General features: G+C 45.2%; 1 protein-coding gene across 5 annotated transcripts in view; it reads right to left on the bottom strand.

Annotated features, from left to right (window-relative positions):
* The window catches only part of LOC123993745 (FERM, ARHGEF and pleckstrin domain-containing protein 1-like), a 131211-nt gene that overhangs the window by 41021 nt on the left and 71065 nt on the right, over positions 1 to 19125 (bottom strand). For 4 of the 5 annotated variants that reach the window (XR_006831755.1, XM_046298532.1, XM_046297263.1 and 1 more), the window contains 11 exons: positions 16780 to 16881; positions 16394 to 16436; positions 12284 to 12362; positions 9639 to 9736; positions 9067 to 9181; positions 6283 to 6430; positions 5808 to 5903; positions 5512 to 5678; positions 5239 to 5307; positions 4653 to 4731; positions 4158 to 4368 (listed from right to left, as the gene is read on the bottom strand). Coding sequence is in view for 4 of the 5 variants with exons in the window: in XM_046298532.1 (XP_046154488.1) it covers positions 4158 to 4368; positions 4653 to 4731; positions 5239 to 5307; positions 5512 to 5678; positions 5808 to 5903; positions 6283 to 6430; positions 9067 to 9181; positions 9639 to 9736; positions 12284 to 12362; positions 16394 to 16436; positions 16780 to 16881 (1207 nt within the window). In the remaining variant the exon portion in view is untranslated. Of the gene's footprint in view, positions 1 to 4157; positions 4369 to 4652; positions 4732 to 5238; positions 5308 to 5511; positions 5679 to 5807; positions 5904 to 6282; positions 6431 to 9066; positions 9182 to 9638; positions 9737 to 12283; positions 12363 to 16393; positions 16437 to 16779; positions 16882 to 19125 lie in introns of those variants that run through there. The other variant, XM_046299257.1, reaches the window with a different exon arrangement.

Here is a 19125-nt window from a genome sequence, read left to right as displayed (position 1 = left end):
CAATCAGGGACAGCAAGAAAACAAAATGACCAGGAGAAGAATGAAGCAAAGCAAAGAGAATCAGGGACAGCAAGAAAACAAAATGACCAGGAGAAGAATGAAGCAAAGCAAAGACGATCAGGGACAGCAAGAAAACAAAATGACCAGGAGAAGAATGAAGCAAAGCAAAGAGAATCAGGGACAGCAAGAAAACAAAATGACCAGGAGAAGAATGAAGCAAAGCAAAGAGAATCAGGGACAGCAAGAAAACAAAATGACCAGGAGAAGAATGAAGCAAAGCAAAGAGAATCAGGGACAGCAAGAAAACAAAATGACCAGGAGAAGAATGAAGCAAAGCAAAGACGATCAGGGACAGCAAGAAAACAAAATGACCACAAAAGTGCAGAGTCCTTCTGTAAAGGGGAGAAAGAGGCAAACGAGAGAGATAAGTAGACCCCTGGAGTTCAATAGACAATGAGATGTTTAGATAGACAAGAACAAGAAGAGATGCCACCAGTGGTCATCAGAGCAATATTATACCAGTACTGTCCAACAGTACTGACTGGGTCTGGGCGTGTTCTGGTTGCCACAACAGTCTTTGAGATAAAGTTTCTTCATTAAACTGATGTTTCCCAGAACAAGCTATGTCTATGAAAAAATGAGCGTGCCTCTGTGATGCCTAAAAACACCAGTCAACAATAATTAGTTAAAATGTCAATCCGTTGATCACTTTGTACAGAATATTTTTATGTTACTGTAAACATTGACTATCAAATCAGGAGTTGTGGTTGGGATGTGCTGTAGACGAACAGAAAGCCTTCTCAGCACCCAACAAACTAAGACATGACCTATTGTACATCTCTCACTACTGGAGGCCTCTCACTATTGTAGTCCTCTCACTACTGTACATCTCACTACTGTAGTCTTCTCACTACTGTAGTCTTCTCACTACTGTAGTCCTCTCACTACTGTAGTCCTCTCACTACTGTAGTCTTCTCACTACTGTACATCTCACTACTGTAGTCCTCTCACTACTGTAGTCCTCTCACTACTGTACATCTCTCACTACTGTACATCTCTCACTACTGGAGGCATCTCACTACTGTAGTCCTCTCACTACTGGAGGCCTCTCACTATTGTACATCTCTCACTACTGGAGGCCTCTCACTATTGTAGTCCTCTCACTACTGTAGTCCTCTCACTACTGTACATCTCTCACTACTGGAGGCCTCTCACTACTGTACATCTCACTACTGTAGTCTTCTCACTACTGTAGTCTTCTCACTACTGTAGTTCTCTCACTACTGGAGGCATCTCACTACTGTAGTCCTCTCACTATTGTAGTCCTCTCACTACTGTAGTCCTCTCACTACTGTAGTCCTCTCACTACTGGAGGCCTCTCACTATTGTACATCTCTCACTACTGGAGGCCTCTCACTATTGTAGTCCTCTCACTACTGTAGTCCTCTCACTACTGTACATCTCTCACTACTGGAGGCCTCTCACTATTGTAGTCCTCTCACTACTGTACATCTCACTACTGTACATCTCACTACTGTAGTTCTCTCACTACTGTAGTCCTCTCACTACTGTACATCTCTCACTACTGTAAATCTCTCACCACTGTAGTCCTCTCACTATGGACACTAATTAGAGACCGACCATATGTACAGTACAAGCAACATGTATACTCAATACACTTGTGTTCTCCTAAGCAACTCGCTAAATATAAACAATGAATCACATATCCAATTCCAGGCAACATAGAAAATCACAGGAAACAGCCTGTCTGTCTCTTCTATTAGTAGATCTGATTAACATGAACCAATCACAAGAGTCTACAATACGATCATAACGATTAAAAAAGCAACACATATATACAGTAGTGTATAAAACATAGACCAACGTCCCCATCGACATGCTAGCCAAACAACAGCATACTATCCACTGACAGAATGGACAGGTTATACAGTCACGATGAAGACACATGACGGCATTTGACAGAGCATTGGAACTCTCCAACAATCAATAAACAATCAATAAACAACACAATGCATCATTGTAGATTCCATGTTGAGTGTGCAAGTCTAGTCCGCTCGCAGAACAACATACAGTAGCAGTCAGAAGTTTGGACACACCTACTCATTCAAGGGTTTATCTTTATTTATTTTTTACTATTTTCTACATTGTAGAATAATAGTGAAGACATCAAAACTATGAAATAACACATGGAATCATGTAGTAACCAAAAAAAGTCCAAATATATTTTATATTTGAGATTCTTCAAAGCAGCCACCCTTTGCCTTGATGACAGGTTTGCACACTCTTGGCACTCTCTCAACCGGCTTGAATGGTTTACATTTCAATTAGCAAACATAAAATATATTTTGATTTGTTTAACACTTTTGAGTTACTACATGATTCCATGTGTTATTTCATAGTTTGATGTCTTCACTATTATTCTACAAAGTAGAAAACAGAAAAAAAGAAAAACCCTGGAATGAGGTGTGTCCAGACTTCTGACTGGTACTGTATCTCTGCATCTCCAGAAACAGTATTCCCTCGACTTCATCCCAAAAGTCCAGCTAGATACAGAGCATCAGGGGGTTTCCACTGGATTGATTCACACTGCTGTACAGTGGTCTTTAAAAAGACGTGGCACTAGAAAACGATGATGTCTCTAACTGAGAACCACCTGGTGTGTGTGTGTATAGACACCAATACAGTCAGAACAGACAGGAAAGGTTAACCACCTGAGGGTAGAAGAGAACAGGACAGAGAGTCTCTCTCTCTCTCTCTCTCTCTCTCTCTCTCTCTCTCTCTCTCTCTCTCTCTCTCTCTCTCTCTCTCTCTCTCTCTCTCTCTCTCTCTCTCTCTCTCTCTCTCTCTCTCTCTCTCTCTCTCTCTCTCTCTCTCTCTCTCTCTCTCTCTCTCTCTCTCTCTCTCTCTCTCTCTCTCTCTCTCTCTCTCTCTCTCTCGGCAGCACAGAGACAGAGGAGTTAGTAGAATCAACCCTTTCTGAGTAACTTCTGTCCCTTCACACAGACTGGCATAGCGATCACCCATGCTAACCACCAGAGCCAATGCCACCGTGGAGCAGATCTCTGGACTTCCTTCCTCTGGGCTAGCCTAACAGCTGAACACCTGTGCCCCGTCCTCGTCACTAAAGTTAAGGCAGCCATCCTCCTCCATCTCCTCATCCAGCTGCAGGCTCCCAAAGGAGTACTTGTTCCTGGGCATGGGGGAGGGGTAGTTGAACCCCACGGCCATAGGGTTACCGTAGGTCAGCGGGTGGCTGCTGGAGCTGCCCGTGGTGTTCTCGGGCTCTGAGTCACTGGACTCTGTGCCACTGCTGGTGGAGCCGTCAATCATCTGAACAGCCCCTATGTGGTCTACGCCACCATGGCTGTACAGCTTCTGTATGGGGCCGAGCTTGGTTTGGCCGGGGGCAGACAAGCCATTGGCCTTTACGCGGCGTTCCAGAGCAGCCATACGTGAGGTGACAGGCCGGGGATCGTGGGAGGGCGTGGAGGTGGCCTGATGCCGGCTCAGGACGAAGGGGTCTGTGTCAGAACGGTTACGCATGTTGTGGAGCTTTTGTAAGTGTGGCGAGCGGGCCATGATGGGCGAATAGCTGCCGTAGTGGGATGGGGCCTGACCTTGGTCTTGGGGCCCCCCATGGCCTCTCTGGGTGTTAAACCCCCTGTGACCCTGGTCGTCCCAGCGTGGGGGCCTGGAGCCGTGACCGTTTTGCTCAGCGTGGCTGAGTGAGCCGGTCCGGTGGAAGGTGACGGGGCTGGAGGTGGTGCTCTTAGAGCCTAACAGGCGGACCGTCAGGGGGCTGCTACTACGCTGGTCCCCAATTCCACCACCCCCCAACTCCTCCATCATAGTGCTATTGAGACGGGGCGGACCACTGCCGAAGAACGGCAGGTTGGCCGACTCATCTAACTCACAGCTCATATTGAGGGGGGACTCTCTGTACCTCATCCTACCCAGAGCCAGTTCCCGCTCGTTTATACTGCCACGGTGGGGGCTCGCGGCCTCCTCCCCATGGCTGTCAGTAGGATGAGACCAGGTAACCCGGCCCTTGGCCACGTCATATTCACTATCTATATCACTGCAGTCAATGTAGGGGATGGAGGAGGTGCTGCCCTTAGCGCCCTGGGAGGCTGGACCTGTGTTCAGATGGTCTGGGTGTGGCTGCCTGGCTGGGCCTGGTTCTGCCCCAGGACCTGGCATGTCCTCGCCGTGTCCCACGTTCCTCTGGATGGAAGGGCTGCCTCTGATCCGCAGGGCTGAAGGGTCCTCAGCGTTCACAGACTCCTCCCAGTGACGGTGGGGCGGAGAGTCCACCTCCGCTCTGTCTCCTGGAGCAGCGCTCACACTCTGTGGAGTACGGAGAACAGAGAACAGAGAACAGAGTACGGGAGAACAGAGGGCTAAAGGTTATATTTAACAGTTAAACAAGGAAATGTGGTATGGATTAGTTATTCCGTCTACTCAATTATTAACTGTATATTCTAAGCAGTATATTTCATATTCATAGTGTCTTCTAAATGAAGACATGCTTGGTCGGCTATCATATAGAGAGTGACAGTTCCACAAAGTGGCGTTCAGCACGTTAGCCTCTAATGGACGGTGTGTGTGGGAACACTGAAGGAGCCACTGACTTCTTTTGGCACTTGAGGGGCGTGAGGGGAAGACAGCGGAGATGGACGGATTCTGCTGTGCTGGACCCTACTGTGTTTCCTGAAGAGGATGACAGAAAGTGGATATGTTATACACCTTGGCAACCCTCACACAGCCTCTCTCTTTGTACAGTAGCAGTCAAACGTTTGGACACCTGCTTATTGCAGGGTTTTTCTATTTAAAAAAAAAAACTATTTTCTTACGTTTGTAAAATAATAGTGAAGACATCAAAACTATGAAATATCACATATGGAATCATGTACTAACCCCAAAAATACATTCCAGGTGACTACCTCATGAAACTGGTTGAGAGAATACAAAGTGTGCAAAGCTGTCATCAAGGCGAAGGGTGGCTACTTTGAAGAATCTAAAATATATTTAGATTTTTTTAACACTTTGTTGGTTACGACATGATTCCATGTGTTATTTCATAGTTTTGATGTCTTCACTATTATTCTACAATGTAGTAAATGAGTAAAAAATAAAGAAAAACTTTTGAATGAGTAGGTGTGTCCAAACTTTTGACTGCTATTGTCTAAAAAGAAAACACCACCATGAAGTCTTTACCTTTCAAACGGGATCTTCTTAAACTCAGAGTCCTTCACATAATCAATCACCTGCTTCTGTGTCCGACCGCTGTGGAGAGAGAGAAGTAGCAAGGGAGATGATTGAGGTCAGTGAACTTAGAGTAGAGCTGGAGAAGTTCTGTCCAGGTGACAGATAGGAAATGAGATTGAAAAACCAGTCAGTGCCTCAGTTTCATCGAACCTGTGTCCTGAGAGACAGAGATGGTTTATTATTGTGTGGCCTCAGGTGCCTTCAAGGGGCCAGCTGTTCTACCTGAATCTGAAGGAGGAGCCTCGGGTGAAGAGGACAGGCTTGGGCCTTGCTTTGGGCTCCTCAAAGAGGCTGAAGAAGGCATGGTATTCCACACAGATCTTCCAGAAGACTTTACAGCAGTCCCGGCTCCCCATCAGGAACTCCAGAGTGTCCTGGTATGAGCTCTGCTGCAGAGGGGACACATATATATGTAACACACATCAATGGAAACTTAGGGTTGAAGGCTTTAGGCATTGGTGATATTTACATGGATATGAATCGTGGATCATGCTAAGGGCTATGGTCATATGACATACGTTCAGGTCTGGTCTGAGCTTGATGAGAAAACGCTTCCTCTTGAAGCTTAATTTGCGCACGTTGGACCAGTTGAAGGCATTGATCTTGGTGTGTCCCTGCAGTGGATGAAAAACACAGAGTGTTTAACATGGAGTGTGACACGCAACACAAATCTGCCTGTTCATCTGATCCTGTCAAACATCAGCTTCACATTCCTCTAATACAACTGGCTCTTAATCCCAATAGATCTGTGAACTGAGAAAATGTCCTACACGTCAAAACGGCTCTCATCAAAATGTCACTTCAAAGTGGAACGGCTGAAAAATGGGACAGCTGCAAGCATCTTACATTGTGGCATAACCAAGCTGGTTAATAATTTACTACCAATTTGCTATTCACCTACATCAAACATATAATGAAACATCCTGTGGGTTTCTTAATGAGAAACGGCGGTGTAGAAATGCTCTTGCTCCGTCCAGACCCGTAAAGTAGTACCTGAAAGACCAGGACACCAGTGTGCGCCACGGCCAGGCTCAGCTTGCTGCCCTCGCGGTCCTTGGCAGGGTGTAGTCTAACCCCGTACAGCTCCAGTCTGCGTACCACCTCCAGCAGCTGGTAGTCCGACTCTGCTGGCGTCTGACCCCTACAAGCACACAGAGAGCAGTCTGGGTCAAGGATACCGTTCCAAATGGCTCACTATTCTCTATTTAGTGTACTATTTTAGACCAGGCCCCTTGGCACTAAATAGGGAAAAGGGTTTAGGGACACGGTCTGATACAAGTCTCTCATACGTTTCAGAATCAAGGCAAGGTGGCGTTGAGGTGGGTTGCGTCAGAATTCCAGGGGTCCACAAACAGTTACATTTGACTTCCATTTTGGACTTCTGAACATGACTGCTCTTAACGAAAAATGTTACTTTAAATTTGAATAATATCTTCCACTAAAATACTGCAATTGAGGTGAGAGACCAGGCCACAAGTCACTACTTTCCCGCAGTCAGCTGACACCACCGAGGTCTGGGTAGAAACGAAGCTGCATAGTAACTCCCTTCCCTAATTCTTATCTGTGAAAAAGTTGTCCTGTTTCCTGTGGGCTGCAGTTCATTCTAGATGTAACTCTGAGCATGGCTCCCTGCCAGGAAAACTGTGGTTACTGTTATCAGCTAAAAATACAGAAAAAGAACAAGTCAGGGAGGGCAGTCAAATCTAACGGATCTCCTTTCATCTTGTCAGCTGCCTGGTGAGAACCCATCTCTGCTGTGACACCAGTGTAGTGTGGAGGACTGGGGGTGACACCAGTGTAGTGTGGAGGACTGGGGGTGACACCAGTGTAGTGTGGAGGACTGGGGGTGACACCAGTGTAGTGTGGAGGACTGGGGGTGACACCAGTGTAGTGTGGAGGACTGGGGGTGACACCAGTGTAGTGTGGAGGACTGGGGGTGACACCAGTATAGGGTGGAGGACTGGGGGTGACACCAGTATAGTGTGGAGGACTGGGGGTGACACCAGTATAGGGTGGAGGACTGGGGGTGACACCAGTGTAGTGTGGAGGACTGGGGGTGACACCAGTGTAGTGTGGAGGACTGGGGGTGACACCAGTATAGGGTGGAGGACTGGGGGTGACACCAGTGTAGTGTGGAGTGTGGAGGACTGGGGGTGACACCAGTGTAGTGTGGAGGACTGGGGGTGACACCAGTATAGTGTGGAGGACTGGGGGTGACACCAGTGTAGTGTGGAGTGTGGAGGACTGGGGGTGACACCAGTGTAGTGTGGAGGACTGGGGTGACACCAGTGTAGTAGTGTGGTGTAGTGTGGAGGACTGGGGGTGACACCAGTGTAGTGTGTGGGGGTGACACCAGTATAGGGTGGAGGACTGTGGAGGACACCAGTGGGTGTGGAGGACTGGGGGTGACACCAGTGTAGTGTGGAGGACTGGGGGTGACACCAGTGTAGTGTGGAGGACTGGGGGTGACACCAGTGTAGTGTGGAGGACTGGGGGTGACACCAGTATAGTGTGGAGGACTGGGGGTGACACCAGTATAGGGTGGAGGACTGGGGGTGACACCAGTGTAGTGTGGAGGACTGGGGGTGACACCAGTGTGTGTGGAGGACTGGGGGTGACACCAGTGTAGTGTGGAGGACTGGGGTGACACCAGTGTAGTGTGGAGGACTGGGGGTGACACCAGTGTAGTGTGGAGGACTGGGGGTGACACCAGTATAGGGTGGAGGACACACCAGTGTAGTGTGGAGGACTGGGGGTGACACCAGTGTAGTGTGGAGGACTGGGGGTGACACCAGTGTAGTGTGGAGGACTGGGGGTGACACCAGTGTAGTGTGGAGGACTGGGGGTGACACCAGTGTAGTGTGGAGGACTGGGGTGACACCAGTATAGTGTGGAGGACTGGGGGTGACACCAGTATAGTGTGGAGGACTGGGGGTGACACCAGTGTAGTGTGGAGGACTGGGGATGACACCAGTATAGTGTGGAGGACTGGGGGTGACACCAGTATAGTGTGGAGGACTGGGGGTGACACCAGTATAGTGTGGAGGACTGGGGGTGACACCAGTATAGTGTGGAGGACTGGGGGTGACACCAGTGTAGTGTGGAGGACTGGGGGTGACACCAGTGTAGTGTGGAGGACTGGGGGTGACACCAGTATAGGGTGGAGGACTGGGGGTGACACCAGTGTACCGTGGAGGACTGGGGGTGAGGAAAGGGTTGGCCATGTGATCCTGACCTGCTGCATCAATGAGGAAGGCACCAAAGGGATTGTGGGATATGTTCTCCAAGGAGGGCGGAACTAGCTAATTAGGAAAACGGATAATCGAAAGAAATCCTGGGAGAAGGAGAAGAATGAGTCCGAGCTGCCATTTCCCTGGTTGCCAACCTGTTCAGTGACAAGGGTTTAACAAAGAAAAGCCATTTCTCTGCTGAAATCTGGTGTGTTGCTCATTAGGCTGTGGTCCAGGTAGATCCCAGACCTTTCTGGGGACCCATGTAGTTTTTCTGATAAAGCAGACATTGACACGTTCACCTCCAGGCCCTAACCACTCAACCAGTCCAGGGGGCTTTGCCGAGTCTTAACATGACAAAGAAAACCATGTCAGTTAACACACTGAAACAAAGAACACTGTTAGGTCAGTGGGGAGTTTCCTGACTTCGTTAACCTGGGTAGAAACCATTCCCTTGGGATGTGTACGTATGAGGTCTTTATCTACCTTGTCCTGTTCAGAGGCCTGCTTCCAGAACTGTCACATCAGTTATAGAGGAGCTACTCACCCATTTTCGGAGTGAAACTCCATGATCTTGTCCATCAGAGCCATCTGGTCAGGAATGTAGCTGTTGTTGAGGAGGTGCTGCCGACTCTGACTCTCCTCAAAGTCCCCGATCTCAGCTGGAGAACAAAGGGTTAAAGTTAGGACATTGCATTACATTGTGTGCAGTGTGTAAAGGATCTACACCACTGCTGGTTGATAAAAAAAATGCAGATTATTTGCATATATCAGAATAGAATAGATTAGAATAGATTCATCCTCATCCATGCCTCTATCCCTCTCTTCGGTTACACTCTGACAGCTCCCTCTAGCATTAGAGTCCAGTCTGAGGAACAGATGGTTTCTTCAACAAAGCTCTCTCTCAGTGTCTTCCCACATTTAATTAATTCAGAGAAAGACAAAAGAAAAAGCTATCCATGGCAATGCGCTGATTCTCAATTTGGGATGCTGCACCACATCCTGTTTGACACAGTTTGAAGGAGGTTCTGTCTTCCTACAAAAGTATATGGTCTATTGGCTCTGTGATCCTATAGGCTGTGTGAAGCCACAGGGAAAGTAACCGTGCGACAGACATACACTGGATAATATGGGAGACCAGCAGGGCCGCGCTACTGTCGTTGCAGGTCAGACGTCCACAGGCAAGGTCATGCTTGATCTGCAGGGCGAAGAGGTACCTGGACAAGACGGGGCAAAAGAGAAAGGCTAGACCAGAGTGGACGGGATGACCGTCTGTGGTTAACATCCAAACCTGTCAGGCCACAACACAGGAGGGAGGAACAACAGAGGAACCACTCGTAGGTCAGGTCGTCCATACAGGGACATATTGCAGCATGAAAACAAAAAGACAATTGGATTACAGAGCAACATCATCATAGCAGGACGAGTGTCTTTACCCCATCCAATATCATCTGTTACACCCTTCTTTAGGGTCGAGGCGTTATCATACCACGAGTAGATATACATCATAAAAACATGAGTCCAATGGTAACAACCAGGATCACACGAAGGTGCTACGTTAAAAACATGAGTCCAATGGTAACAACCAGGATCACACGAAGGTGCTACGTTAAAAACATGAGTCCAATGGTAACAACCAGGATCACACGAAGGTGCTACGTTAAAAACATGGCAGGCGTAAAACATGGATGACATGAATTAAATGGATGACATGAATTAAATGGCAGAAAATATCTCTTCTGTGGGAGGCTGGAACACATCGGTCACTTCTACGTTAGCATTCACATTCTGTGACATCGCAGTCATTTCAACACACAGAACTGACTCTAATGGAAACTGGATAATATAGCTGCTGATAGCCTGTTGTGTGCTGAGCAGTCAGCCTTATATACTGTACCAGTTTATGCACCAGACCGTGTCGACAGCTTGTCAGCTGAATACAAAGACATTATTAAAGGACCAGGACAATAACATTTTAGATTTTTCTGTGTTTTATATACAGGTAACTGCCAAAATAAAGGAAACACTTGAGTAAATGAGGGATACAAAGTATATTGAAAGCAGGTGCTTCCAACAAAGGTGTGGTTCCTGAGTTAATTAAGCAATTACTATCCCATCATGCATAGGGTCATGTATAAAATGCCCAGTTGCCCATTATTTTGGCTACCATGACTAGAAGAAGAGATCAGTGAATTCTGACAGAGGGGTCTCAAAGGAGCACAGGGGGTTTAAAGTCTGTCTGTCTGTCTGTCTGTCTGTCTGTCTGTCTGTCTGTCTGTCTGTCTGTCTGTCTGTCTGTCTGTCTGTCTGTCTGTCTGTCTGTCTGTCTGTCTGTCTGTCTGTCTGTCTGTCTGCCTGCCTGTCTGCCTGTCTGCCTGTCTGTCTGTCTGTCTGTCTGTCTGTCTGTCTGTCTGCGTGTGTGCCTCAGTCACCAGATCTCAACCTATTTGAACACTTATGGGAGATTCTGGAGAGGCGCCTGAAACGACGTTTTCCAACACCAACAAAACACTGAATTATGGAATTTCTTGTGGAAGAATGGTGACACTGTAGAATCTATGCCAAGCCGCATTAAAGCTAACCTGGCGGCTCGTGGTGGCCCAACACCCTATTAAGACACTTTATCTTGGTGTGTCTTTTATTTTGGCAGTTACCTGGATATTTCCACACTATGAGGTTGGAATAATATTGTGAAATTGTGAAAATGATGATAATGCCCTTTTAGTGTAAGAGCTGTTTGTTAAGACAGACTGAAATGTCAGCCTGTTTTTTGGTGGGATGGAATTTTGGCCTGTCTGGTGACATCACCAGGTGGTAAATTAGTTAATAAACCAATAAGAAAGAGAGTTCCAAACCTCTCTGCCAATAGCACTAGTTTTCAGTTTTCCCTTCCCCACTCATACCACTTCCAGACAGTCCTAGCTAAATTCTTGCTAGAGAAATTGCATTTAGCTAAGAAGTTATTATTGTTTTCTTTTTTTTAAATAAAAAATAACCACAGTAAGGTACTTTATTGTTTTTCCCAGAAAATGATTTGATATTGAGATAAAAACAACTGCATTGGACCTTTAAGCACCTGCTGATGAGGAAACCCTATAGCTGAGCTTTAAGCACCTGCTGATGAGGAAACCCTATAGCTGAGCTTTAAGCACCTGTTGATGAGGAAACCCTATAGCTGAGCTTTAAGCACCTGCTGATGAGGAAACCCTATAGCTGAGCTTTAAGCACCTGCTGATGAGGAAACCCTATAGCTGAGCTTTAAGCACCTGCTGATGAGGAAACCCTATAGCTGAGCTTTAAGCACCTGCTGATGAGGAAACCCTATAGCTGAGCTTTAAGCACCTGCTGATGAGGAAACCCTATAGCTGAGCTTTAAGCACCTGCTGATGAGGAAACCCTATAGCTGAGCTTTAAGCACCTGCTGATGAGGAAACCCTATAGCTGAGCTTTAAGCACCTGCTGATGAGGAAACCCTATAGCTGAGCTTTAAGCACCTGCTGATGAGGAAACCCTATAGCTGAGCTTTAAGCACCTGCTGATGAGGAAACCCTATAGCTGAGCTTTAAGCACCTGCTGATGAGGAAACCCTATAGCTGAGCTTTAAGCACCTGCTGATGAGGAAACCCTATAGCTGAGCTTTAAGCACCTGCTGATGAGGAAACCCTATAGCTGAGCTTTAAGCACCTGCTGATGAGGAAACCCTATAGCTGAGCTTTTGTAGACTGAGGGTTTGTCTGAAGTGGCTTCTATCTGTTTAGTCTTACCTGGTCAATTCCTCCAGTAGCTGGGCGTGGTCTGGGGGGAAGAACTTCACCACAAATCTCAGGACTACGTGCTTGGGCCCTGTGGGTGTGAGATAATGGCGTAGTTATAGAGGAGGAGTCACAGCCAAGAAGATACAGAGAACACATTCTAAACACATTATCTGGAGATTTATCATAGGATTAGAACACATTCTAAACACATTATCTGGAGATTCCTAATATAGGATTAGAGAACACATTCTAAACACATTATCTGGAGATTAGAATTAGAACACATTCTAAACACATTATCTGGAGATTCCTAATCATAGGATTAGAGAACACATTCTAAACACATTATCTGAAGATTCCTAATATAGGATTAGAGAACACATTCTAAACACATTATCTGGAGATTCCTAATATAGGAATTATTCTAGAACACATTCTGTGTTTAAATGTGTTCTAATCTCCAGATAAACACATTATCTGGAGATTCCTATCATAGGATTAGAGAACACATTCTAAACACATTATCAGGAGATTCCTATCATCGAATTAGAGAACACATTCTAAACACATTATCTGGAGATTAGAGAACACATTCTAAACACATTATCTGGAGATTAGAGAACACATTCTAAACACATTATCTGGAGATTCCTAATATAGGATTAGAGAACACATTCTAAACACATTATCAGGAGATTAGAGAACACATTCTAAACACATTATCTGGAGATTCCTATCATCGAATTAGAGAACACATTCTAAACACATTATCTGGAGATTTGGAGATTCCTATCATAGGATTAGACTACCGCCCCGTAGCACTCACTTCCGTCATCATGAAGTGCTTTGAGAGACTAGTCAAGGACCATATCACCTCCACCCTACCTGACACCCTAGACCCACTCCAATTTGCTTACCGCCCAAATAGGTCCACAGACGATGCAATCTCAACCACACTGCACACTGCCCTAACCCACCTGGACAAGAGGAATACCTATGTGAGAATGCTGTTCATCGACTACAGCTCGACATTCAACACCATAGTACCCTCCAAGCTCGTCATCATGCTCGAGACCCTGGGTCTCGACCCCGCCCTGTGCAACTGGGTACTGGACTTCCTGACGGGCCGCCCAGGTGGTGAGGGTAGGCAACAACATCTCCTCCCCGCTGATCCTCAACACGGGGGCCCCACAAGGGTGCTTCTGAGCCCTCTCCTGTACTCCCTGTTCACCCACGACTTGGCCACGCACGCATCCAACTCAATCATCAAGTTTGGGACGACACAACAGTGGTAGGCTTGATTACCAACAACGACGAGACGGCCTACAGGGAGGAGGTGAGGGCCTCAGTGTGGTGTCAGGAAAATAACCTCACACTCAACGTCAACAAAACTAAGGAGATGATTGTGGACTTCAGGAAACAGCAGAGGGAACACCCCCTATCCACATCGATGGAACAGTAGTGGAGAGGGTCCTAGTTTTAAGTTCCTCGGCATACACATCACAGACAAACTGAATTGGTCCACTCACACTGACAGCGTTAAGAAGAAGCAGCGCCTATTCAACCTCAGGAGGCTGAAGAAATTCGGCTTGTCACCAAAAGCACTCACAAACTTCTACAGATGCACATTCGAGAGCATCCTGGCGGGCTGTATCACCGCCTGGTTGCTCCGCCCTCAACCGTAAGGCTCTCCAGAGGGTAGTGAGGACTGCAATCACCGGGGGCAAACTACCTCCCTCCAGGACACCTACACCACCCGTTACAGGAAGGCCATAAAGATCATCAAGGACATCAACCACCCGAACCACTGCCTGTTCATTCATCCAGAACAGGTCAGTACAGGTGCATCAAAGCTGGGACCGAGAGACTGAAAAACAGCTTCTATCTCAAGGCCATCAGACTGTTAAACAGCCACCACTAACACTGAGTGGCTGCTGCCAACACACTGTCATTGACACTGACCCAACTCCAGCCATTTTAATAATGGGAATTGATGGGAAATGATGTAAATATATCACTAGCCACTTTAAACAATGCTACCTAATATAATGTTACTTACCCTACATTCTTCATCTCATATGCATATGTATATACTGTACTCTACATCATCGACTGCATCCTTATGTAACACATGTATCACTAGCCACTAACTATGCCACTTTGTTTACTTTGTCTACACACTCATCTCATATGTATATACTGTACTCGATACCATCTACTGTATGCTGCTCTGTACCATCACTCATTCATATATCCTTATGTACATGTTCCTTATCCCCTTACACTGTGTATAAGACAGTAGTTTTGGAATTGTTAGTTAGATTACTTGTTGGTTATCACTGCATTGTCGGAACTAGAAGCACAAGCATTTCGCTACACTCGCATTAACATCTGCTAACCATGTGTATGTGACAAATAAAATTTGATTTGATTTGATTTTGATTAGAGAACACATTCTAAACACATTATCAGGAGATTCCTATCATAGAATTAGGAATTAGAACCGGATCTCTATGATTCCTTTGCTTTTGTCTCACTGACCAATGAGATCATAACAAGCAGTGTACTTGCTCTTATGCACCACAAACCCTTGTTTGTAGATGAGCAAGCCAGTCTTCCATAAGACTTGATGAAAGCTTTATGACTCGAGATGTATTAGTTTTAACAGCCGAGCCTCAGTCTGGAAGATAGATGGTCTCTGTGTGTGAATAAAGATGTAGTTTGGGTTCTTAACCACGACAGATTTGTAACATATCATACAAATTGCAAAAAAATATACACTGAGTGTACAAAACATTAAGGACACCTGCTCTTTCCATGACATGAAAGATATGATCCCTTATGATGTTACTTGTTAAATCCACTTCAATCAGTGTAGATTAAAGAAGGATTTTTAAGCCTTGAGACAATTGAGACATGGATTGTGTATGTGTGCCATTCAGAGGATGCCTTTGAACGGGGAATGGTACACTCTTAGAGAAAATGATTCCAAAAGGATTCTATGTGGAGGGATCAAGTTCTACCAAGAACTGTTTTGATCAGAAGAACCCTTTTTAGAAGACAATGGTTCTTTGTAAGGCAAAGGGTTCTACCTAGAACCTTGAACATCCTAAGAACCTTTTTTGGAAGAAAGGGTTCTTTGATGATTCTTTGGAAGGCAAGATTTCACATTTCCCAACATGCTTTATTTCAGGAAGCTTTTAAGAATTGTTTGTTTTACTGTAACTATCTGTGTTTTTGCATGTACATTGATTGGCTGAGAAATGTTATGCTACATAAAGATAAACAACATACAGTATTCAAAACTAATCCAATCTATTAGTATCTAGATTTATTCCACCCGTTACCTGAGTCTCAGTGTTCAACCCTCCCTACCCTGGCAGTCAATCTAAATGCAGGTTGTGGGTGATTAACAATTATACTTGTTGGCTATCCTAATTCTGGTTGGATTCCAATAGGAATTATACCACGTTGCAAGTCAGCATAACGTGACTTGAAGGCCTGATGTGGCCTGTAAACCAGGAGATTCCTAACACCACTGTGTTAAGGAATAACTATGCCCTCAATGAGAGGCCTTATAATGTATTCTCATAAAAAAATTACATGTTAAAATGTTAATAAGATAAAATGTTTTTTGGTAGAACCCTTCATAGGGGGTTCGAAGAACCCGCCAAAGATAAAAATGGCTCTGGGTAGAAACCATCATAGAGGGTTCTAGGCAGAACCAGTCATAGGGTTCTAGGTAGAGTCATATGCAGGGAGTTCTTTGAAGAACCCTACATAGACAGTTCTTGGTAGTAGTACACAATTGGATGACAAGTAGTACACAAATAACCAAATAACGGGTACCACTTTCAAAACTACTAGCTGAAATGATTTTAAAAAGTCCTGGAGCATCACGTTAAGTTTGCTTGGACGAGACAGGGTGTTGAGCCTTCCTCTACAACTAAAATAAGTCCCCTAACTGTCTACTGTCAAAGACATTTCATGTTTCTTTGTAAGGCTTGATTAATTTTCTTCTGTTAAGCAACCATACCACCAGTGTTAATTGAAGCAAATGAAGCATGAACTGTCCATTGCCAGCCGTGTAAAAGTGTATAATGAAGTCAGCGTACTTACGTCTCAGTTGCTTGACAATAGGCTTTAGGAGGTCTAACCAAACCTGTGAACACAAGGAAAGCATTTAGGAGGTCTAACCAAACCTGTGAACACAAGGAAAGCATTTAGGAGGTCTAACCAAACCTGTGAACACAAGGAAAGCATTTAGGAGGTCTAACCAAACCTGTGAACACAAGGAAAGCATTTAGGAGGTCTAACCAAACCTGTGAACACAAGGAAAGCATTTAGGAGGTCTAACCAAACCTGTGAACACAAGGAAAGCAAACGCCCCTTTAGTCAGCATAGAGAGATTAATTCAAGGCTTCTACACTAACACATGAAGAAGATACAAGCTAACACCCAGTCCAGAAACAACCCTTAAGGACTGGGTCTATTTCTTCACTCACCATCATCTTGTGGTCTTGGTATTCTAGGCCGAAGTAGTCTCCCTCAACGAGGTTCAGGTGGGTACACACCAGGTCAAACAACACCTTGCCTGAGGCTCTTTGCTGTGAAAGACAGAAACATACATGGTAAGTTCGAGAAATACCTGGTGCAGTAGTGAATTACCTATTGACTGTATGGTGGGCTGGCTGGCATTCACTAGCTCAATCACTCAATCACTCAATGATAAATGTGTACTTAGACTATGGATGATATTGTCCCTCGGTTTTAAAGACTCATTCTAATGACATTTCACAGAAAATCCCCTCAGTAAAGTCTATCTGCAAGTTTAATCAAGGATCAGCGATCACAAGAGCACATTCAGGACTGGATCTCATCACCTCTTAGGGGCTCCCGAGTGGCGCAGCGGTCTAAGGCACTGCATCTCAGTGTTAAGAGGCGTCACTACAGACCCTGGTTTGATCCTGAGCTGTATAACTGTCATTGTAAAATAAGAATGTGTTCTTAACTGACTTGCCTAGTTAAAAATAAAATCCCTCTAGGACTTTGTGGATCAAGAGGAATGCCACAGACAAACAACAGAGACATTTGCAGTAGTGACTGAGTGCAGTATGACTGGGTGCATGGATAGTGGGTGGCTCCATAGAAACCATTTCCCTCCCTTCAATCCCAGGAGCAGACGGAGTGGGGGTTGGGGGGTGGGACTGTCCCTGTGACCAGTTCCCTATTCCCAGTATCACCATGGGGACTGACGATGGCACAGTGCTCTTTGAAGCTGATCTAGTGGCAACCCAGTTCACCTAGGAAGTCCATTCCTCCATGACTCTTTCAAGTCAGAGATGGTCATCTGGCTGTTTGTCACCCACTACTTCTTCCCCAGTCCCATAGGAACATACACAGCCAACACCAAGGCAACCCATTATAGCTTCCCTGACTTTTGAAAAAAAAAACTACTCATTTATGACACGTTTCATGAAACTAGGCGTATGTCGCACGGCACTACTTCACAGCAGAGGCACATTTAATTTTTGAAATATTATTTTTATACACATTTTTTGAAAGATATAACATTAGCCTTGGAGGTCTACAAAAGTGTTGCTCCTTGCAACAGAATTTAGCAGGCGATATCGGCAAAGATCATTGGGATAAAGTTGTGATGGACTACGTTCTGCATGAGGTCAGTGTGAGGCGCAGTCCTTGACACAACAACGGGTCAGTCAAGCTGTAGCTAGCTATAAACCACCAGCAGCACCCTGTATACCACTGCTGGCTTGCCTCTGGAGCTAAGCAGGGTTGGTCCTGGATGGGAGGGCCAGGAGAAGACACTCTTTCCTCTGGTGTAAAAAAAATATTCCAATGCCCCTTTCTGATGGGACATTAAACAGGTGTCCTAACTCTCTGTTGTCGCTATAGATCCCATGGCACTTATCGTAAGAGTAGGGGTGTTAACCCCGTTGTCCTATCTAAATTCCCAATCTGACCACCATGTCCCCAGCTTCTAAATGACTCATTCCTCTCCCCTGTAACGATTCCCCAGGTTGTTGCTGTAAATGAGAATGTGTTCTCAGTCAACTTACCTGGTAAAATAAAAAATATACCAAAAAGACATACTGTCAGGAAGCGTTCATCCATGTATATGGGTAAGAGTCTAGCTACATTTTCAGATATTATACGTTTCAAGTCATATCCATTGCAAGTTAAAGCGTACTGTTAGCTAGCGAACGTTAGCTTGCTGGCTCGAGAGCTAACGTTACGTGTTTGATCTGTGTAGCAATATTATTTGTATCTCAGAAATCCATTTGCTTTGCTAGTTATGGCCAAATGTTAGCTAGCTAGCATTGAACTTGGTTGGTTAGCTTTAGCTACCTGCAGATTCATACTACAGCATTTCATGTGGCTAGCTATATCAATTCTTTCACATGACCCATCAATTTAGACAAGTGTCTGGGTAAGCATCTAATGATAAAATATGAATAAAATATGTTTTACCTGGACACTTTCAAAGTCAGACTAGGATATTGGCCAAGGACTAGAAAAAGTGTATTTTTTACCTGGAGTTTGACCTTATTGTAGGCTACTATATTTGGTTGTTTACTACACTCCCTTATTCACTGTTTAGCACATGGCCTTACGTGAATCCTTAAAGAGATGGGTGGGGCTCAGTCTTAAGATGGTGTGAACAATGCTACATAGGTATAGACAAAGAAGAGCTCTCCAGTAGGTGTACCAAAACATTTAAGGGCCATTTTTTTATCAAAAGTGGGGTTACAAAGTTAACTTTCAAAGCAGAATTATTTTCCCATTGTTCTTCAACTGCAATTTTTTAACATACAATTTTCTAGCTCCAG

This window comes from Oncorhynchus gorbuscha, linkage group LG01 (genome assembly GCF_021184085.1).
Source record: "Oncorhynchus gorbuscha isolate QuinsamMale2020 ecotype Even-year linkage group LG01, OgorEven_v1.0, whole genome shotgun sequence".
NCBI lineage: Eukaryota > Metazoa > Chordata > Actinopteri > Salmoniformes > Salmonidae > Oncorhynchus > Oncorhynchus gorbuscha.
Note: the sequence above shows the minus strand (reverse complement) of the source record. Positions and strands in the feature narration are given on the sequence as shown.